The 23,160-nt window shown below is 54.2% G+C and overlaps 1 protein-coding gene, 1 long non-coding RNA gene and 2 other non-coding genes across 4 annotated transcripts; 2 read left to right on the top strand and 2 right to left on the bottom strand.

The window, feature by feature from the left end:
* The first annotated feature begins 1,224 nt into the window (after positions 1 to 1,224).
* LOC100383927 (uncharacterized) lies at positions 1,225 to 21,553 on the top strand. Its single transcript, NM_001176546.1, has 4 exons — positions 1,225 to 1,616; positions 1,730 to 1,888; positions 2,838 to 2,902; positions 20,912 to 21,553. The coding sequence occupies exons 2-4, from the start codon at positions 1,881 to 1,883 to the stop codon at positions 21,136 to 21,138; spliced, it is 300 nt and encodes a 99-aa protein (NP_001170017.1). The 5' UTR covers positions 1,225 to 1,616; positions 1,730 to 1,880; the 3' UTR covers positions 21,139 to 21,553.
* On the bottom strand, positions 20,204 to 21,458 carry LOC115032954 (MIR169hHG). The gene is made up of 2 exons (NR_163722.1): positions 20,891 to 21,458; positions 20,204 to 20,368 (listed from the first exon to the last, which is right to left on the bottom strand). It is a non-coding gene; the product is annotated as an MIR169hHG (long non-coding RNA).
* On the top strand, positions 21,139 to 21,266 carry MIR169e (microRNA MIR169e). Its single transcript, NR_121092.1, has one exon. It is a non-coding gene; the product is annotated as a microRNA MIR169e (primary transcript).
* MIR169h (microRNA MIR169h) lies at positions 21,140 to 21,267 on the bottom strand. The gene has a single exon (NR_121087.1). It is a non-coding gene; the product is annotated as a microRNA MIR169h (primary transcript).
* Positions 21,554 to 23,160: the final 1,607 nt, after the last annotated feature.

Below are 23,160 nucleotides of genomic sequence, written 5' to 3'. Positions count from 1 at the left end.
CAGAAAGAATCACAACAAAGATATCGTAGCGAGAGAATTACACAGCAATTGCACCGTCCTCCAAAAAAGGTACTTTTATACAGGCAATGTTCATCTATTTATAGGGAGTCGTATAACTTTGTACGATATTACATTCATACCCTCATAAATTACATACAAAGTTTACAAATATCATAGGGACGACATTGTCTTTCGCCCTTAGCAACTTGGATAACACGTTCTTCTTGTATCATCTTTCTGTGTTGTTGTGACGAAACTGACTTCGTTGCGCTTTCACCGTTCTGCGTCGAGGCTATTCTGATTCCGAAGCTCCTGTAATATTTAGTAATATGTTGATAATAAATGGTTAGCCGTGTTTTTGAGGACCTTCGAAAGACGAAGGCCCCCAACAAATAGGGTTGTCAAACTAGGCTTTAAGTAGTTTGTTGTCATACGTCCCAAAAAAGGCTAAACCTACCATTTTAAGTTTTGTTTTCATCATATGTCTAAAAATGTAACATATATCGAATGTAAGATTTTTCACCTATTCCCATGTTTTCCCTTGGAGATCGAACTAGTTACTATGAATTTTCTAAGTTATGTTTCGTTCCACCATATGGTGGCCAATGATGGATCTAGGATTTAAAAAATAGGTATTTAAAATTGCTAAGAATAAAAAAGTTGGTATGTATAATATTACATGAAGGGCGATGTGGTCCAATCGTCCAAGGCAAGGAGATGGCGCTCGACAAATGACGATGAAGGGACCGAGGGATCGACGGGCAGCTAGGCGAGAGCGACGGTGAGGGCGCGTCGCACGTGTGGGCAGATGGCGGCAGTGAGAAGCTTATAGGGCATGACGAACGATGCCACGACATTTCTATCTATATCTATCTATCTATATTATGAAAGCAGAACAAAAACGGCGTCGGCTAGACCATCCACGTCGTCTGAAATTCAGGTGGCCGTCGGATTTTTCGTGGACGCTCCCTAGCGGCTCGGTGTCTCCATGTGCCGTGAAGGTTCGAGAACCCACGAGAGCAAGAGCGCCTCCCTAGTGTTGTGCCCAGAATCTCCATTTTAGTGAACCTGCATCTTGGTGTCCGCCCGCACCCCACGCACACGTCACCACCGTGTCCGGCGTCTTCCGTCTCCGTTTGTCGTGAAGGTTCTGGACCCCGCGAGCGTCGTCGCCTCTGCTCCTTGGTGCTTCGTCCTCCTCCCACGTGTGTGCGCCCGGAGGACCCAATCTGAGGTAGGAGAAGCACCCCCTCCTCGCATCGCGTCACGCCCCCACCACCACTGCCGTAGGCTTCTCTCCGGCGCTCCCACTCGGCCGCACGCTCAGCCTCAGCATGCCACCGCCATCGCCGTCTCGCCCGCTATTGCCCGCTTCCCGCTGTCCCCTGCACCGCTGCCGCTTGTAGGCTCCTCCACCTCCGCCGCCTCCTCGAGCTCTGTCGCGCGAGGCCATTTTTTAGTGGGGAATGCGATGTCCACTTTCTCATCTCCTGTGGCCTGCACCATTTGCGTACATCACTAGGGCCTCAATCATTGAACACAGGGGTCATCGGCTACCAGCGCTAGGATCATGTGTGACCAATCGCTGCTTGCGATTTGCGAACCGCCGGATCAAGGTATTTTTTTATCTTCTTTCAATTTGCTTCTAGACTTATATAATCCATATTCCTTCGTTCATACGCTGAAATAAATTGATTATTTTGTTCTTCTCATTTTGTATGTATTTTAGGCGTGGGAGCAAAGCTTTAGCTGCCAAAGGGGCGGAAGCGGAAGAGGGCAGCACATTCTGTAGTCTCTATCCATTTTTTGGCACCATAAACGAGCCAATCGTATCAAAAATTTTATCCAAAGCAATCTAAAGCCACCTCTCGAGTGCAGGGATGTCAAGGTTTGCAAGTTTTCCACGCTCACCACTTTAAATTTCATTGATATTATATATGGATTAGCTGGTTCATATTTTCATTGCTACAATGTTATTGCTACTACTTATCCACTTCATCATACGAAAAATAAAATAATTAACTACGAATCTGAGAATCATCAACCAAAAAGAAAAAAACTCTAAGTATATCATCTATGATTTTTTCTAAATAATCTGAATGATTACCTAAAGCTGCAGGCGATTCCACGCAATACCTGCTATTCTGGACCATATTGGTCAAAAAAAATCTTGTATCTTTACATATTATATTTTGGCAAACCAAATGCAAGAATATCTTCCATAGGTGACAATAGCATCAATCATTTGCACCAATGAACAATGCTAACTGCACGATCAAGTAGCAACTCCTACAACCTCTACTCGAAATAAAGATTTTCAATTTATACTAACTACTTTGTAAATGTCAAATTACAGGATGCTTCTGTGCCTACACAATGTTCCCATATCTATTCTATGCAACTAAGAAAGGATGAAAAAACTATGTCAGTAAAGAAATGTACACTGAAATCAGTCAGGAAAGACAACAACCACACATATATTCCTATTTATTTTTTCCTTTCTCACTTTTTGGGGAAAATACAATCAAGAGCCTTCAATTTTGTTCCTAGCATCTTCATAAACAATGCTTACCAGATCATCTACAATGCATCACTCTTTTAGAATAAATGTTGAACAAGCTATTTCTTTATAATTTCATTAAGTGAACAATTATCTTAAACATTAAACAAAAAGGGTAACATTCGTATGCTTTTATAAACTATCAATACATTAGAAAACAATGTGTGTGGACCAGTGTCTATTAAAATTTTGTTTACATTGCATTAGAAATAACAATAGTCGCACATACATTACATCAGACTTCTTTATACAGCTCACTCATTTCATTCTATACCAGCTACAAGAAACTCTCACAGATAAAGAAAAGAAGGTTGACCCTCCACTTCAATCTCCTCCAAAAAGGTGAGCTTCTATACAATTAACTCCCTACCGATCAATACAGATATTTGCTTACTACAAATACACACACATATATATATACACATACATAGTAGAATTAACATCCAGTACAAAAAAATACTTTCAATGAATATATACATACCTACACACGTTCTATTCACCTCACCGATAAAGTTGATACAGGTTTAATGGTAAAATGAATCACAGGAATCATTTGAATGACAAAACAGGAATCACACCAACGAAGTTGTATCAACCACAATAAAATGAATGACACGATTATATCAATTGTATCGGTGAATGGTACAATTTTATCAATTTTACCATTCATTTTACATGATCAAACAGGAACCACTATGCATCAAAGAATTTACAATCCAGAAGGACCACCATGAATGATAGACAAAACCATAAGGACCACCATGAATGATAGACAAAACTATTTTTCTTTTTGATGGACCTTTTTTTGTATGCCTGCTACTGGCCTCCATAAAGAGGTGTTGTATTTGGTCCATCTTTGAGTCTAAACTTTTGTTAAGTGCGTGTTCAAGGAAAAAAAATACATATGTCATCATTTTTGTCCAATTAGCCTTTAAACTGTGCAACCTACTATCCAAAGGTAAGTGATAAATGCAGTATTTTTGACTATAAACAATTTAGAATTCATATCAGTATTTACAATTGTGTTCTATTTGCATAACAATACTGATTTACACCCAGACATAACGCGCGCAAGGCGCGCGTCAGCCACTAGTCACACACAAAACTAGAAGCCAACGGGTGTCGGAGAGAGCCACTGATAGGGCTGGATAACGAGCCCGCTTAGCTCGATTGACCTCGCAGTAGTACAAAACGGCTCTATGTCGATCTATGATAACATCTAATTTTTACAGGCGGCTTTAGTTATCAAGCGCCTGTGAAAAAATTGTCGTCTCAACTCAAGAACCGCCAGTGAAAACACATTTTATATGCGGTTTTCTAAAAATCCATCATTGCAAATCGTGCATTTCTACACACGGTTTCCTTAAGAAAATCACCTATAGAAATCATATTTGTATAGGTGGTTCCTTAAATCGCATGTAAATCCATGATTTCTACTAGGGGTTTTCTTAAGGAATCTCCTATATAAATATGATTTCTGCATGTAGTTTTCTTAAGAAACCAACACTAGAAATCATTATTATCCTATTTTTTTGAGTTTTAAAAATGATCTCGTATGAAAAAGCACCCAAAAAAGTTGTAGACCTTTAAAAGTTACGAAACTTTGTAGTTGATAACTTTTTATTTGAAATTATTTCAGCTCTCAAAATTTGCATCTTAATTCGACAAATTTACAATGCAAATTTTGCAAATGACCTTGGACTCAAAAAGTAGCAAAATAAAAGTTGTAGAACTTTAAAAGTTATTCAACTTTGTAGTTGACAACTTTTTTGTTTGAATTTGTTTACGGCCTCATGCAATCAATTTACACTCATTGTGCTATAATATGTGGGCAACAAAAATAGTATGTAGACATGAAGTAAGCGATTGCTTGAGTTGTAGAGCAAGCTATACATGAGGGTAAGGTTGGGGGTTCGATTTTGACCGGCATGCATAGCGTGCAAAGAGTTTTGCGCGAAAAATGCCGCGAATTAGGCGGGTGAGGCCTCCCCTAATTAAAATGTTATTTTTCTATTTTTAAAACCTTGTTTACGTTTCCGGAAAAAGATTAGTACTAACGATTTTCTTACCTCAATCGCGAGTGGAAATCGATTTCTACTAGCGGTTCTTAATTAACACAACTTCTAGTGAAAATCAATTTCCACTGACGATTGAGGTAAGAAAATCGTTAGTACTAATCTTTTTTAGGAAACATAAACAACTGGCTATATAAATTTTTATTTCTATTGGGCTGTAGCACTGGCGGTTCTAAACACGTCAGTAAAGATATATTTAGAACCGCCTCTATAAAGCTTCTTTGTACTAGTGTCGAGCTATCACGTTAAGATAAAGTTAGCTCGACTCGGCTCGATTGCGAGCTTTAGTTAGCTCGTTTAGCTTGTGAGTCAAAAAACAATATGCATATATATACTACAATATGATCAATTACTAATTAATCTAGACCAATTTAACACTTGTCAGGTACCGTAATTAGGGGTACCCCCAACACTCCTAAACACGGCTGGTAACCACCATCAGCACAAGCTGCAGAGACTGATGGGCGCAATTCGGGTCAAGGCTTCGTCTACTCAAGGGACGCGATCTCGCCTCGCCCGAGCCCAGCCTCGGGCGGGAACAGTAGTCCCAGGCGAATTCACGCCTCGCCCGAGGGCCTCCTCAAGCAACGGGCGCACCCTCGACTCGCCCGAAGCCCAGCTCGGGCAGGCTTCGTTGTGAAGCAACCTTGGCCAAATCGCCTCACCAACCGACCGTATCGCAGGCACATTCAATGTGAGGATCGCCTAACGCCTTATCCTGACACACGTGCCTCAGTCGGCAAGGTCGAAGTGACCGCAGTCACTTCGCCCTCCCACTGACCGACCTGATAGGAAAACAGCGTCGCTCGCCCCTCTCCGACTGCTGTGCCACCCACCATGGTGAGGCTGACAACAGCTAAGTCCAGCCTCAGGCGCAACAGGAAGCTCCGCCTCGCCCGACCTTGGGCCTCGGCCTCAGGAGGAGGTCTCCGCCTCGCCCGACCCCAGGGCTCGACCTCAACCCGACCTCGGGAGGAATCGCTTCCTCACTCGACCCCGGCCTCGGCCTCAGGAGGAGTCTCCGCCTCGCCCGACCTTGGGCTCGGACCGACCGCTCCACGGGGAATACATCATTACCCTACCCCTAGCTAGCTCAGGCTACGGGGGAACAAGACCGGCGTCCCATCCAGGCTCGCCCCGGTAGCAGGTAATGATGGCTCCCCGCGTGCGTCCATGACGACAGTGGTTCTCAGCCCCCTACGGAAGCAAGGAGACGTCAGCAACATCCCAGCGGCCCCGATAACTGTGCTTCTACAGGACTCGGGCGCTCCTCCGACGGCCACGACACCGCGTACACAGGGCTCTAGCACCTCTCCGATAGCCACGTTGGCATGTACACAGGGCTCTGGCACCTCTCTGCCGGACACGTTAGCGCATAGCTACACCCCCATTGTACACCTGGACCCTCTCCTGGCATCTATAAAAGGAAGGTCCAGGGCCCTCATGTAGGAGGGTCGCGCGGGAGGACGGGCTGACGAACAGGCTCACTCTCTCTCTCCCTCACGAACGCTTATAACCCCTACTGCAAGCGCATCCCCCTGGCGCAGGATAACACGAGCCGCGGTTTTCCCCCCTTGTGTTCCATCTCGCGCCAACCCATCTGGGCTGGGGCACGCAGCGACAATTTTACTCGTCGGTCCAGGGACCCCCCGAGGTCGAAACGCCGACAGTTGGCGCGCCAGGTAGGGGCCTGCTGCGTGTTGACGAACAACTTCCCGTTGAGCTCCAGATGGGTAGTCTCCAGCAACCTCTTCAGCCCAGGACGCTGCTCCACTTCGGGAGCCTCGAGTTCATGTCCCTCGACGGCAGCTACGACATGGTACTCCTTCCCCCGCAGCACGACAGCGACAACGACGGCCGTTAGCTCGCCAGGCGGCGGCGGACACGACGACGTTTTCCCCCCATGGAGGAAGAGCAGCATCCGGGTTTGTCTCGCCGCTTTCCTCGCCGCAGGAGGAGGAGGCGAGGCAACCGTGGCCAGGCAGGAGGCGGTACCTCATCGGCTGTCGAGCGAGTCGATGACGCCGGCACCCCAGCGGGGGACATGTCAGGCGTTGACCTCGCGCCTGAGACGACGGCGGGTGTCGTTTCCCCGTAACATGCCAGCCCCAAGCGGACAGATGACGCCAGCACGCTCGCGAAGGACTTGCTGGGCGTTAGCCTCGTACCTGAGATAACGGTGCAGTCCACCCACGACGCGACTTCGTCACCGTTCATCGATCGAGAGGTACCATCCGTTTTCCACCCTGTGCCTTTTAGATTTAGCTTCGATCCACCAAGCGACCCCGCTTTGGTGAGCGCTTTCATAAAGGCATATCCTAACCTTCCGGGGTACCATATGTGGGCAACCTGGGACCGACTGACGGCCGTCTCGACCTACGGGCCCCCGGGTTCCGAGGAAGAAGACGAGCCCGACTCTGGTCAGGATTTCTGCAGACTCGGTAATCCTAGTGCCATGCGAGACTTCATGACCGCATGTGACTACTGCCTCTCCGATTGCTCCGATGATGGCCACAGCCTTGACAACGAGGGTTGTGGCCCAAGTCGCGAATGTTTCCACGTAGATCTAGGGGGTCACGACGAAGGCAACCACCTTGGTATGCCGAAGGATGACGATCCCCCTGGGCCTGCGCCTCGCGTTGACATCCTGCGAGAGCTAGCTGTGGTCCCAGTCCCTACGGGGGGTCAGGACACACAGCTCGAGCAAATCTGCGAGATGCAAGCCAAGCTCGATGAGGAAACAGGACAACTTGTGCAGCTCTGGCGAAACATCGAGCAGGAGTGGGCAGGCCGAGCACTCGCCGGAGAAGCGCGTCATCAGGCCCGGGACGTCCAGCGCTGTATCGCTGACGATGCCAGGGCAAGGCTGCCCCCGGCTTCCAGTGGGGTCGGCCAGAATCTGGCTGCAGCGGCAATACTGCTCCGAGCGATGCCGGAGCCATCCACCACCGAGGGGCGGTGTATCCAAGGAGAACTCAAGAATCTCCTGGAGGACGCCGTGGTCCGACGAGCCGAGAGCTCTGCCTCTCGAAGGCAAGGGTGCCCCTCGGAGCATCGCGCAGCAACTTCCCGATTCATGCGGGAAGCCTCGGTCCACACCGGGTGCGCGCGGGGCGCAACACCTGCAGCCCCGGGTCGCCTCGGTAACGAGCACCACCGCCGCGACCGTCGAGCCCGCCTCGACGAGAAGGTGCGCCGAGGCTACCACCCCAGGCATGGGGGACGCTACGACAGTGAGGAGGATCGGAGCCCCTCACCCGAACCACCAGGTCCGCAAGCCTTCAGCCGGGCCATACGACGGGCGCCGTTCCCGACCCGGTTCCGAGCCCCGACTACCATCACTAAGTACTCGGGGGAAACGAGGCCGGAACTGTGGCTTGCGGACTATCGGCTGGCCTGCCAGCTGGGTGGAACGGACGATGACAACCTCATCATCCGCAACCTCCCCCTGTTCCTCTCCGACGCCGCCCAAGCCTGGCTGGAGCATCTGCCTCCTGCGCAGATCTCCAACTGGGACGACCTGGTCAAAGCCTTCGCTGGAAACTTCTAGGGCACATACGTGCGCCCTGGTAACTCTTGGGATCTCCGAAGTTGCCGCCAGCAGCCAGGGGAATCCCTGCGAGACTACATCCGGCGATTTTCGAAGCAGCGCACCGAGCTGCCCAACATCACCGACTCAGATGTCATCGGGGCGTTCCTCGCCGGCACCACTTGCCGCGACCTGGTGAGCAAACTGGGCCGCAAGACTCCCACCAAAGCGAGCGAGTTGATGGACATCGCCACCAAGTTCGCCTCTGGTCAGGAGGCGGTCGATGCCATCTTCCGGAAGGACAAGCAGCCTCAGGGATGCCAGCAGGAAGACGTCCCCGAGGCGTCTGCCGAGCGCGGCACGAAGAAGAAGGCCAAGAAGAAGTCGCAAGCAAAGAGCGACGCCGCTGACGCAGATCTTGTCGCTGCCGCCGAGCACAGGAACCCTCGGAAGCCTCCCGGAGGGGCCAACCTGTTCGATAAGATGCTCAAGGAGTCGTGCCCCTATCACCAGGGCCCCGTCAAGCACACCCTTGAGGAATGCGTCATGCTTCGGCGCTACTTCCATAAGGCTGGGCCCCCGGCCGAAGGTGGCAAAGGCCAAGACAACGACAAGAAGGAGGGCAACAAGGCAGAGGAGTTCCCCGAGGTCCACGGCTTTTCATGATCTACGGTGGGCAAGTGGCGAACGCCTCGGCTCGGCACCACAAGCAGGAGCGTCGGGAGGTCTGCTCGGTAAAGGTGGCGGCACCAGTCTACCTAGACTGGTCCGACAAGCCCATCACCTTCGACCAGGGTGACCACCCCGACTGCGTGCCGAGCCCAGGAAAGTACCCGCTCGTTGTCGACCCCATCATCGGCAACACCAGGCTCACCAAGGTACTCATGGACGAAGGCAACAACCTCAACATCATCTACGCCAAGACCCTCGGGCTCTTGGAAATCGATCTGTCCACGATTCGGGCCGGTGCGGCGCCCTTTCACGGGATCATCCCCGGGAAGCGCGTCCAACCCCTTGGACAACTCGATCTGCCTGTCTGCTTCGGAACTCCCTCCAACTTTCAAAAGGAAACCCTCACGTTCGAGGTGGTCGGGTTCCGAGGAACCTACCACGTGGTGCTGGGGAGACCATGCTACGCCAAGTTCATGGCCGTCCCCAACTACACCTACCTCAAGCTCAAGATGCCGGGCCCCAACGGGGTCATCACCGTCGGATCCACGTACCGACACGCGTACGAATGCGACGTGGAGTGCGTGGAGTACGCTGAGGCCCTCGCCGAGTCCGAGGCCCTCATCGCCGACCTAGAATGCCTCTCCAAGGAGGTGCCTGACGCGAAGCGCCACGCCGGCAACTTCGAGCCAGCAGAGGCGGTTAAGTCCGTCCATCTCGACCCCAGCAACGACGCCTGCAAGCAAGTCCGAATCGGCTTCGAGCTCGACCCCAAATAGGAAGCAGTGCTCGTCGACTTTCTCCGCGCAAATGCCAAGGTGTTGCGTGGAGTCCCTCGGACATGCCCGGCATACCGAGGGATGTCGCCGAGCACTCATTGGATATCCGAGCCGGTGCCTGACCCGTGAAGCAACCTCTGCGCCGTTTCGACGAAGAAAAGCGCAGAGCCATAGGCGAGGAGATCCACAAGCTGATGGCTGCAGAGTTCATCAAAGAGGTATTCCATCCTGAATGGTTAGCCAACCCTGTGCTTGTGAAAAAGAAAGGTGGGAAATGGAGGATGTGTGTAGACTACACTGGTCTAAACAAAGCATGTCCGAAGGTTCCCTACCCTCTGCCTCGCATCGATCAAATTGTGGACTCCACTGCTGGGTGTGAAACCCTGTCATTCCTCGACGCCTACTCAGGGTATCACCAAATCAAGATGAAAGAGTCCGACCAGCTCGCGACTTCTTTCATCACACCTTTTGGCATGTACTGCTATATTATTATGCCATTTGGTTTGAGGAATGCAGATGCGACATACCAAAGGTGCATGAACCACGTGTTCGGAGAGCACATCGGCCGAATGGTCGAGGCTTACGTCGATGACATCATGGTCAAGACGAGGAAAGCCTCCGACCTCCTCTCTGACCTTGAAACGACATTCAAGTGTTTGAGAGCAAAGGGCGTGAACTCAACCCCGAGAAGTGTGTCTTTGGAGTCCCCCGAGGCATGCTCCTAGGGTTCATCGTCTCCGAGCGGGGCATCGAGGCCAACCCGGAGAAAATCGCGGCCATCACCAACATGGGCCTATCAAAGATTTGAAAGGAGTACAAAGGGTCATGGGATGCCTTGCGGCTCTGAGTCGCTTCATCTCGCGTCTTGGCGAAAAAGGCCTACCCTTGTACCGCCTCTTAAGGAAGACCGAGCGCTTCACTTGGACTCCCGAGGCCGAGGAAGCCCTCGGAAACTTAAAGGCGCTCCTTACAAATGCGCCCATCTTGGTGCCCCCCGCTGCAGGAGAAGCCCTCTTGATATACATAGCCGCAACCACTCAGGTGGTCAGCGTCGCGATCGTAGTCGAGAGACGAGAAGAAGGGCATGCACTGCTCGTCCAGAGGCCGGTCTACTTCATCAGTGAAGTGCTATCTAAGACCAAGATCCGCTACCCGCAAATTCAGAAGCTACTGTACGCGGTAATTCTGACGCGGCGAAAGTTGCGACACTACTTCGAGTCTCATCCAGTGACTGTGGTGTCATCCTTCCCCCTGGGGGAGATCATCCAGGGCTGAGAGGCCTCAGGTAGGATTGCAAAGTGGGCGGTGGAGATCATGGGCGAGACAATCTCGTTCACTCCCCGGAAGGCCATCAAGTCCCAAGTCTTGGTGGACTTCGTGGCTGAATGGGTCGACACCCAGCTACCAACAGCTCCGGTCCAACCGGAACTCTAGACCATGTACTTCGATGGGTCGCTGATGAAAACAGGAGCCGGCGCGGGCCTGCTCTTCATCTCGCCCCTCGGGAAACATCTCCGCTACGTGCTGCGCCTCCATTTCCAGGTGTCAAACAATGTGGCCGAGTACGAGGCTCTGGTTAACGGGTTGCGCATCGCCATTGAGCTAGGGGTTTGGCATCTTGACGCTCGTGGCGACTCGCAGCTTGTCATTGACCAAGTCATGAAGAACTCCCACTGCCGCGACCCGAAGATGGAGGCCTACTGCGATAAAGTTCGGCGCCTGGAAGACAAGTTCTATGGGCTCGAGCTCAACCACATCGCTCGACAGTACAATGAGACTGCGGATGAGCTGGCTAAAATAGCCTCGGGGTGGACAACGGTTCCCCCGGACGTCTTCTCCAGAGACATACATCAACCCTCCGTCAAGACCGACGACACGCCCGAGCCCGAGGAGGCCTCGGCCTAGCCCGAGGTATCCTCGGCCGCCGAGGGTGAGGCACTACGCGTCGAGGAAGAGTGGAGTGGGGTCACGCCTAATCGAAACTGGCAGACCCCGTACCTGCAATATCTCCACCAAGGAGAGCTACCCCTCGACAAGGCCGAAGCTCAGCGACTGGCGTGGTGCGCCAAGTCGTTCGTCTTACCGGGTGATGAAAAGGAGCTCTACCACCGCAGCCCCTCATGCATCCTCCAACGATGCATATCCGTCGCCGAAGGACAGGAGCTATTGCAAGAGATACACTCGGGGGCTTGCGGTCACCATGCAGCACCTCGAGCCCTCGTTGGGAACGCCTTCCGACAAGGCTTCTACTGGCCGACCGTGGTGGACGACGCCACTAGGATTGTACGCTCCTGCCAAGGGTGTCAATTCTATGCGAGACAGACACACCTGCCTGCTCAGGCCCTGTAGACAATACCCATCACCTGGCCGTTTGCTGTGTGGGGTATGGACCTCGTTGGTCTCTTGCAGAAGGCACCCGGGGGCTTCTCGCACCTGCTGGTCGCCATTGACAAATTCTCCAAGTGGATCGAGGTCCGACCCCTAACCAGCATCAGGTCCGAGCAGGCGGTGGCGTTCTTCACCAACATCATCCATCGCTTTGGGGTCCCGAACTCCATCATCACCGACAATGGCACCCAGTTCACTGGGAATAAGTTCCTGGACTTCTACGAGGACCACCACATCTATGTGGACTGGGCCGCCGTAGCTCACCCCATGACGAATGGGCAGGTGGAGCGTGCCAACGGTATGCTTCTGCAGGGACTTAAATCGAGGATCTACAACGACCTCAACTAGTTCGGCAAGCGGTGGATGAAGGAACTACCCTCAGTGGTCTGGAGTCTGAGGACGACACCAAGCCGAGCCACGAGTTTCTCACCGTTCTTTCTAGTCTATGGGGCCGAGGCTATCTTGCCCACAGACTTAGAATACGGTTCCCTGAGGACAAGGGCGTACGACGACCAAAGCAACCAGACCAGCCGAGAAGACTCACTAGACCAGCTCGACGAGGCTCGGGACATGGCCTTACTACACTCGACGCGGTATCAGCAGTCTCTGCGACGCTACCACGACTGAGGGGTTCGGCCCGAGGCTTCCAGGTGGGAGACTTGGTACTTCGGCTGCGGCAGGACACCCGAGGGCACCACAAGCTTACTCCTCCCTGGGAAGGGCCGTTCATCATCGCCAAGATTTTGAAGCCCGGAACATACAAGCTGGCCAACGATCAAGGCGAGGTCTACAGCAACGCTTGGAACATCCGACAACTACGTCGCTTTTACCCTTAAGATGTTTCAAGTCGTTCATATACCTCGTTCTCTTTACATACACAAATAGAGTCTAACCGTCAAGGAAGGGTCAGCCTTGCCTCGGCGAAGCCCGACCCTCCCTCGGGGGCTAGAAGGGGGAACCCCCTCTACGTCAAAATTTTCCTCGAAAAAGTTTTCTACCAAAACGACTTTCGTGCTTTCCGACTATATCGATAACAGAATCCTGCAAAACGAGTAAGAGCACACATAAGCGGCAAGGCCGACCGAGCCGAGGGACTCCTACGCCTCCGAGATACAGATACCTCACTCGTCACCTTTCGCGAAAAGTAACTCTTGCTCGGATAAGCGATTCTGCTACTGACGAACAAGTCCGGATACTCGAAACGAGAGGAAAAGAAACACAGCTTTATAACACGACAATAAGGTGTTTAGGCCTTGGCGGCCATGATAAACACATGCATGCTCCAAACAGACTGCTCCGGTAGAATCAGACATCGCCTCGGGGAGGAGCGGCACCCTCGACATCGTCTCCACCCTCGGCGAGATCTGTCCCGGCCCCAGATGGCGACGCAAGTGGAAGGATCTCCACCTCGAAGGAGGACGCCAACTCCGCGCTTGGGCCCGTGATGGCCGCGTCAAGCCTCTGAACCTCGGCTAAGGCAGCCTCATCTTTGTCGGGTAGACAGTACCCCTCGCTGACCCGCTCCAGATCCATGTCGTAGTGGGAAGCGAGCACGGCGAAGGCCCACCTAACGCTGTGATGCAGCGCCCCGCGGAGTCTGTTGCGCACATGGCCACCCAAGGCCCGCAGGCGACTCTGGGGGGAGCTACCCGAGGGGACGTCATCGAGGCCAAAGACCTGGCAAAAGACCGAGATAGCCTCGGACATGGCCACGCGGTCGGCCTCCTTCTGCTCAGCCGCCTGGGCAAGTGCCTTGACGGACTCGTTAAGATCTATCTCGAACTCTGCAGACAGCCAAACAGAATTCTTCAGACACGAGTTGAAGAATGAAGCTGAATCGAAGTCACAAAGCGACCGAAACATACCTTCAGCCCGGGCACGCTGCTCCGAGGCTGCGGCTTGGGCGGACTGAGCAGACCCGACGGCCACGGCCAGGCCTCCGCAAGGGCTCCGGCCCGAGCAGACACCTCGGTTAGCTGACCCCCAAGGGCCTCAGCCCGGCCTACAGCCTCGGCAGCCTGGCTCCGAGATTGGTCCCGCTCGCTAATGACCTGGCCAAGCTCCAACTGCCGCTGATGTGCCTCCGTTCGTGCCGACACCGCCTCTGCTCGCGCCACGTCTGCCTCCACCTCCAGCTCATCACAGAGTAGCCGAAGGTCCGCCACCTTGGTGCTCCGTTGGGCGAGGCGTTCATTAGCCTCGGCAAGCGCGACCCTCAGGAACCGCAGCGAACCCCAGACGTCGGTCTCGCGGCGGATGAACAACGACTTGGCGGTGCTCACATCCGTCAGTGCCTGAGGAAGGGAAGCAGGGTGTTACAAAGAATGCCCTAGTCACGCGAAAGGTATGCCTAAAATCCTTACCTGGAGGACCCTGGGAACGTCCCTGGAAAGGATCTCCATGGTCGACCGAAGCAACCCCATCGCCGCCTCGGCATACTCACGGAGCTCGTCCCGAGACTGCTCCTCCCGCTCGTCGTCAAGGACAAAGAGGGGTTTCGAGGCGCCACGGGTCCAGAACCGGAGCGCCTGCCCACACCACTCATTGGGGTCGCACCGCACGGGGATAAGGTCGCCGCACCCCAAGAAGGGTCGCGGTTCTGCGTGCCCCTCCTCCAAGGCGTCGGGACCCCCTGCAGTCGACGCATCGGGTACCATCGCTGACGACGTACTGGGCCTCCCCTCGGCTAAGGAGGCGGGCTTCCGATCACCGACCTCGGCAACGGCGGCCGCCCTCTCCTTATGGCCGAGACTGGGAAGGTCGGAGATGACCTCGAGCAGCGGCACCTCAGCCATCCTGGCATCAACAGCGACGGGTGGCTCCATGGGCAAAACAGCGACGGCCTCGGCAGGAGCTGGTGCCGGTGCCGGCAACACGTCAGGTGGGCTCGGGGCCGCGGCCACGCCAGCAGGCTCCCCCAACACGATGGCCGCCCCGATGAAGGGGTCAGCCTAGGAGGCTTGCCCCAAGGCAACTCGTGCCGCCTGGGCCCCCCGCTCGAGGGCGTCTTGTGCGGAGGCCAGCCAACCAGCGTGGCGCGCTGCGGCACTGGCTGCAGAGGCCGGCACTGTCTTAAGGGCCTTCCGGGGGGCCAGACCGGCCGAACCTTGCCTCCGTTTGCTGAAAGGAAGAGATAAAGCAGGATCAGGACACACGGAGAAAGAGCCAAAACAGAGCTATCCTCAGATACTTACCCGCTCCGGACCAAGGCCAATCGTGCCTGCGGGGAGGCCCCTCGGGCCTCGGTCCCCGCAGGCACTGCCGAGGTTTGCCCCGCTGCCGGCTTCGGCGCCGTTCCCGCCTCGGACGCCCGGGGCGCCGAAGGGATGGCCTGCCCAGGCGCCATCACGACGGCCCGAGGATCAACCTCCTGTACAGCCGGCATGGGCGACTGCTCTTGGGGGACAGGCGGGTTGGCTTGACTCCCCGGAGTCACCTCAACTACCTCGGCCAAGGGGTCAAGTACCCCCTCAGCCTGTCCCCGCTCCTCGGACTGGGACCTTGATGTCCCGGCCCCAGATACCGATGGCTCCAGCCCACTTGGAGGCTGGATCAACGACCCCTGGCCTAGCCTCAGATCTGGGCTAAGGCCAAGGCGGGCCGCCATGTCGTCGTCCTCGTCATCATCGTCATCATCATCGTCGTCAGGCGTCTCCGGCGACGGCTCCCTCGGGAGCCCGTCCCTCTCCTGCCTCCGACGGCGCCTCTCCAAGGCGTCCCGAGCCCGCATCCGCTCACGAGCCCGGGCCTTTCCGTGTCCTTCTTCTCCTTCTTCTTCTCCGCGGCGACCCTCCGCGCGGCTCGGTCCACCGCATCCTCCGGGACCGGTGGCAGAGAGGGCTTGTAAAACCCCAACTCCTAGAGACAAACGGAAATCCCGACGGTAAGAATCAAAGGCAACCCGGCACAAGATAGGAGAAGGAGCGGACACTCACCAGGGACACGTACCCATGCTCGGGACGCAATACGGGCAGGGTAAGGGCACCGGCATCCAGCCTCCCTACCGTGCCCGCTACCCGCCTACGCAGGTCGTCGACAGAGAGGGAGGCCGAGGACGTCTGCGAACCCTCCAAGTCAACCCCCGGCTTCATCTCCGAAAGCGGCAACCGCCGCTCTGCCAAGGGAAGCACCCTCCGGCGATGGATGGCGGCAACCACCCCCACGGCGGTGAGCCCCCCATCTGGTAACTTCTGCAAGGCCTCCAGAAGGGGCTGGAGTTTCTCCTGTTTCTCGCGCATGGCCCCCCAGCGCCAGTTGCTGCCATCGGCAGTCACCACTCGTTGAGAAAACGACGGGAGCCTTTCGTTGTTGTTCTAGAGGTAAAACCACCGGCGCTGCCACCCCTTGTTCGAAGACACAAGGATGGCGGGGATGTACTGCTGCGCGCGCCCCTGCCTCAACTGGAGGGTGCAGCCACCGGCCCGCACCACCACGCGGACCTTCTTTTCCCTTGTCGTCAAGGCAAAAAGCTCCACGGAGAAGAGATGGGTCCAAAGATCCCAGTGGGGGTCAATCCCCAAAAAACCCTCGCAAACCGCCGCGAAGATGGCCGCTTGCGCAATGGAGTTGGGGTTGAAGTTGTGCAGCTCCACCCCGTAGTAGTGCAGGAGCGCCCGCATGAAACGGCTCGCTGGCACTCCGAACCCCCGCTCGTGGAAGGAGACGAAACTAACCACATACCCCGGCGGCGGAGTCGGGATGGCCTCGTTCGTAGGGACCATCCACTCTGGCTGCGGGTCACCGGAGAGGGGACAGAGCAAACCATCGGTGACGAGGGCCTCCAGATCGTCCACCGTGACGGTGGAGAGAGGCCACAGATCGCGCGGCGAAACGACGGTCACCCTGTCGGCCATCGCCGAACGAAGGGGGTGGAGGCGGAGGGGACAAGGTGCATGATTTTCTTTTCTCTGGCTATTCTCTTAGGTTGCGGAAACTAAAGCAGAAGGCGAGCAGCGGAGTAAAGAACCACCGCCGGCCCCTCTTCCGGGTATATAAAGGCCCGGGCGAGATCCGTTCAACACTTCGCCCGAACCCGCCGCGAAATTCAAACTCGAAGGCGAAACACCCGTTCCTCGAACGACTTGCGCACGCGCAACAGCTGCCCCGCGAACCGCCCGTCCCATCGCATTAACTCCTTGGCAGGGCAAGCGCCACCTTTGGCAGGCGAAGCAGGCGTCGTTTCACCTCCGCCATGATGACCGCGTCAAAAAAGGTGTGCCACACCGTTTAAATTCATATCCTTTTCCTCTTCCCCTTTCTCTCTCTTGCTACAGGGACCGGGAAAGGGGATATTTCGAAAGGGATCCTTCTCCGTGAAGGAAGCGGGCCCCGAGCCCTCCTACTAATCAGGGGTTCGAAGGATGGCTCCTCGGAAGGGTTCGACAGCCGCCCCAGAGCACTTGGGCTTCAGGCTCATTACTGATCAGAGGTTCGAAGGCTGGCCCCTCGGAAGGGTTCGACAGCCGCCTCAGAGCACTCGGGCTCCGCGCCCACTACTGATCAGTGGTTCGAAGGCTGGCCCCTCGGAAGGGTTCGACAGCCGCCCCAGAGCACGCAGAGCGAGAGATGACTCTGGGTACGTCCGTTACATGGCCGAGGCTCGGGCTACGCTCCCGAGGTACCCTAGGACATTTCCGAGACCAGTAGGAGCGATTTTGTAACGGAATCCCACCAGAGGGAGGCATCGAACCCTCGGACCCTATCGAACGGGACTAGGTCTGACAAATCACCTGCAGGTACTTTTGGAGCGCGCCTCTAGGCCACTAGCCGACCCTTATCGAACGGGGCACGGGTGTCCACTCGGATCACCCGTTTGCAACTCACTGGAGACACCATGTTCGGCGCCCTCCGAGGGCAACATGGCGCTTCCCCCCTTCCTCCTTGCGGAAAGGCGACGGAGGGGCGTATGATAAAAGTCGAGACAGTCCTTGATCGTCCTCTCGCTCCGTGCAGAGGCTCGGGGGCTGCTCTCGCAAACCCGGCTACGGCCAAACCATTGACAGCGTCAACAAACCAGCCTGAGAACTCGGAACCTGACCATGCACCCGAGCTACAATCAGATCGCATGAGGGAACATCCAGACCGGCCGAGGCATCACGAAAAGCATTAAGACCTCAGAGGAGTCAAACCCCTCCTCCGAGGCCTCGGGGGCTACACCCACCGGAACAAAGTGTAACCGAGAAAGGCCGGTCCCCTTGCAAAAAAGTGCGGCAAAGCCTCCAAGCGAGTACCAACACTCCCTTCGAGGCTCGGGGGCTACTATCGGGTACCGTAATTAGGGGTACCCCCAACAGTCCTAAACACGACTGGTAACCACCATCAGCACAAGCTGCAGAGACTGATGGGCGCAATTCAGGTCAAGGCTTCGTCTACTCAAGGGACGCGATCTCGCCTCGCCCGAGCCCAGCCTCGGGCGGGAACAGTAGTCCCAGGCGAATTCACGCCTCGCCCGAGGGCCTCCTCAAGCAACGGGCGCACCCTCGACTCACCCGAAGCCCAGCTCGGGCAGGCTTCGTTGTGAAGCAACCTTGGCCAAATCGCCTCACCAACCGACCGTATTGCAGGCGCATTCAATGCGAGGATCGCCTGACGCCTTATCCTGACATACGTGCCTCAGTCGGCAAGGTCGAAGTGACCGCAGTCACTTCGCCCTCCCACTGACCGACCTGACAGGAAAACAGCGCCGCTCGCCCCTCTCCGACTGCTGTGCCACCCGCAGGGTGAGGCTGACAACAGCTAAGTCCAACCTCAGGCGCAACAGGAAGCTCCGCCTCGCCCGACCTTGGGCCTCGGCCTCAGGAGGAGGTCTCCGCCTCGCCCGACCCCAGGGCTCGGCCTCAACCCCGACCTCGGGAGGAATCACGTCCTCACTCGACCCTGGCCTCGGCCTCAGAAGGAGTCTCCGCCTCGCCCGACCTTGGGCTCGGACCGACCGCACCGCGGGGGATACATCATTACCCTACCCCTAGCTAGCTCAGGCTATGGGGGAACAAGACCGGCGTCCCATCCAGGCTTGCCCTGGTAGTAGGTAATGATGGCTCCCCGCGTGCGTCCATGACGACGGTGGTTCTCAGCCCCCTACGGAAGCAAGGAGACATCAGCAACATCCCAGGGGCCCCGACAGCTGTGCTTCTACAGGACTCGGGCGCTCCTCCGACGGCCACGACACCGCGTACACAGGGCTCTAGCACCTCTCCGACAGCCACGTTGGCATGTACACAGGGCTCTGTCACCTCTCTGCCGGACACGTTAGCGCATAGCTACACCCCCATTGTACACCTGGACCCTCTCCTGGCTTCTATAAAAGGAAGGTCTAGGGCACTCATGCAGGAGGGTCGCGCGGGAGGACGGGCTGACGAACATGCTCACTCTCTCTCTCTCCCTCGCGAACGCTTGTAACCCCTACTGCAAGCGCATCCCCCTGGCGCAGGATAACACGAGCCGCGGTTTTCCCCCCTTGTGTTCCATCTCGCGCCAACCCATCTGGGCTGGGGCACGCAGCGACAATTTTACTCTTTGGTCCAGGGACCCCCCGGGGTCGAAACGCCAACAACACTAGAAAAGGGTACACACGTAATTTCATATATCTCATCAATTCAACACCAAATTAATACATCCAATCACTTTTTAGTTCACCCAATATATATGGAGGATTTGTTTTGCTGACAAATGGTAGCTCGTTAACAAACCAAGATTAGATGCTAGCTTAGTTCGTGACAAAACTGAAACAAGTCGAGTCGAGGCAGACCAAGCTAATGAGTCATGAGTATTTTGTCTAGCCCTAGCTGCCGCGAGCGAGTGGATTGCTACATATACATGAATTTATAATTATATGTATTACTTGGTATACATTTGAAAATACCCATGTCTATATGGCAAGTGCCTTCTTTGATGGTGGCATGAGATTAGATCATCTGATTTTAATATGAGTTCAATTGATAAACGGAACTAAATTTGTCAAGGGATGTAACTTAGATCCATGAACTTTTAAAATACATTTCTAGCTCTTGGAATGTCACATAACATACACCTCTTTCTTGGATCTCATCTCATGTGACTTGTGTGAGTTTGTAAATGTTACTCCCCCGTTCTAAAATATTAGTTTTATATATATATATATATATATATATATATATATATATATATATATATATATATATATATATATATATATAACAAATATATCAATTATTGTATGAATCAATTAAAAAGTTAAAACGAATTTTATTTTGGAACCGAGGGAGGGAGTACAACTCTTTGTTGAACAGCTTTAGGGTTTGGACTTCGGTGACCAAAGGGGCTGGCGAGCAACATAACAATAGATCAGTAGACACGATGAGCAGTGAAACTCTCCGCCTGAAGCATCTTTCTGCAAATTGGCGAGACACCGAAATGTTAATCTGCTCTACTTTAGGCCCTTTCGTTTTTATTAACGCACATGGCAAAAGACCACAAGTTAAAACTGGATGCTAGCTGTTTTTCACCCCCAAGATGAACAAAGACATGATGCAGGTAAACTAGCTAAAAGTTGCAGTTATATCAGGTCCTGTTTAGCGATCTATATATGTTCTTGCAAAAGTTTCCGGGTTTAAGGGATCAACTGGCTCTGAAAGATAAAAAAGTTCATGTGACTGAAATAGCAAAAGCTGAGAGAACCAATTAAGGCATGATGCTGTTTCAAAATGCTGGTCATACTATAGATCCGTACGTATTCTGCAGCGTGCATGTGCATGCATAGATAAAAAAATCAGGTCAAGAACATTGTGTGCTGCTGATTGTTTCCAGAGAAACTGGCACGCTATACTGCCCTTTCAAACAGAAAATGCTAGGAATGGAGCATGCATGGACACTGAAACACAGCTACATGCATATGACAAAGGTCGTGTCTAACCTCTTGATTGGTTGCCGGCAGCCGCCGAGGAGCGTAAAATAGATTTGCTTGCACCCGCACATTCCGGGCGCAGCCGTGCAGCCAACCAATCAGAAATGCAGGCGCAGTCAACACTCGTGAGGAGCCTAGGCGTTGAGAGCTGGGCAACCAATCACACGGTAATTGTATGCACCCATGCACAGGTCGAGGAGGCTCCTGTGTCTAATTGTGTGCAGCAAGTCAAAGAGTCTCGATTGAGCCTAGCATGAGCAATAGGGGCCACTCAGGCTAGCCAAGGAGACTGCCTACGAACCAACACAAAGGTCCACAATTCTGATCCTTTGTAAACAAAGGACATAGGCAAGTCATCCTTGGCTATCAGAGGCAGGCCCTTATTGACATGTAAGGCTTCTGCTCTGCTTGTCACCTCTAGCTAGCTTGGTAGCTTCTGTGACTGGTCTGTTGTGCTCCTTCCATGGAACATCTATTTATACATGTATCTCGTAGAGAGAACCGTATCATTTTTTCCTTTTTTTTGTTGTTGTTCCAGGACATCTTATTCTCTAATTGGATAGCAGCATATATTCTAGCTTTCTTACTATATGGAAACTTGGATGGCCTTGCTCGAGGCACGAGTAGATGTCAACGATAGTGACAGCAATCCTAATATATAGAGTGAGTGTTAAAATACGTGTTGCCATTTTTTTTTGTTGCACGACATGCATGATTACTATGTTCAGTCATAGGTTAATTTTATAACAATCCATATTAACTTTGGAATCCTTGATAAATTGATTAAATCTTGGCGTCACACCATTTTGTTTGTCGGTAAAACTCTGCGTTATGGTAGCAACGGTTAGGGAAACAAGCTCGAAGTAGTGGCGGTGAAGGTAATGAACTTCCAATTATTGACAATCTCGCTCGATCTAAATCGGTCTAGGGTTTCAGGTGGAGAACTGTAGGCAGCTGCTCCCAACCTCTTAACCTAAGCCACTAGTCCCCACTCCTTGTCTTGTATAGGGCTACGCAACGGGAGCCCACCAGCCTTGTCTTATGCTAAACGCCCCCAGGTCGCGATGTCGTCAAAGGCCCAATTGGCATTGGTCATACTAGTGGAGATTAATTCTAATATTTTTCCCTTGATGCCATCTTATATTTTTAACTTTATACATTTTTAATTATTTCGTATTTGTCGGGGACCATAATTAGGAGTACCCCCAAGACTCCTAATCTCAGCTGGTAATCCCCATCAGCATAAAGCTGCAAAGGCCTGATGGGTGCCATTAAGTCAAGGCTCGGTTCGCTCAAGGGACACGATCTCGCCTCGCCCGAGCCCAGCCTCGGGCAAGGGCAGCCGACCCCGGAGGATTTACGTCTCGCACGAGGGCCCCCTCAAGCAACGGACACACCTTCGGCTCGCCCGAGGCCCAGTCTTCGCCAAGAAGCAACCTTGGCCAAATCGCCACGACGACCGACCGTATCGCAGGGGCATTTAATGTAAGGATGGCCTGACACCTTATCCTGACGCGCGCCCTTCAGTCGACAGAGCCGAAGTGACCGCAGTCACTTCGCCGCTCCACTGACCGGCCTGACAAGAGGACAGCGCCGCCTGCGCCGCTCCGACTGCTGTGCCACTCGACAGAGTGAGGCTGACAACGGCCAAGTCCGGCCCCGGGCGCCATAGGAAGCTCTGCCTCGCCCGACCCTAGGGCTCAGACTCGGGCTTAGCCCCGGAAGACGACGAACTCCGCGTCGCCCGACCCCAGGGCTCGGACTCGGGCTCAGCCCCGGAAGACGACGAACTCCGCCTCGCCCGACCCCAGGGCTCGGACTTGGGCTCAGCCCCGGAAGACGACGAACTCCGCCTCGCCCGACCCCAGGGCTCGGACTCGGGCTCAGCCCCGGAAGACGACGAACTCCGCCTCGCCCGATCCTAGGGCTCGGACTCGGGCTTAGCCCCGGAAGACGACGAACTCCGCCTCGCCCGATCCCAGGGCTCGGACTCGGGCTCGGCCCCGGAAGACGACGAACTCCGCCTCGCCCGATCCCAGGGCTCGGACTCGGGCTCGGCCCCGCAAGACGACAAACTCCGCCTCGCCCGACCCCAGGGCTCGGACTCGGTCTCGGCCCCGGAAGACGACGAACTCCACCTCGCCCGACCCCAGGGCTCGGACTCGGGCTCAGCCCCAAGAGACGACGAACTCTGCCTCGCCCGATCCCAGGGCTCGGACTCGGGCTCAGCACCAGAAGACGACGAACTCCGCCTCGCCCGATCCCAGGGCTCGGACTCG

Source organism: Zea mays, chromosome 4 (genome assembly GCF_902167145.1).
Source record: "Zea mays cultivar B73 chromosome 4, Zm-B73-REFERENCE-NAM-5.0, whole genome shotgun sequence".
In the NCBI taxonomy this organism is placed as follows: Eukaryota; Viridiplantae; Streptophyta; class Magnoliopsida; order Poales; family Poaceae; genus Zea; species Zea mays.
This window is presented reverse-complemented; position numbering and strand designations above follow the sequence as displayed.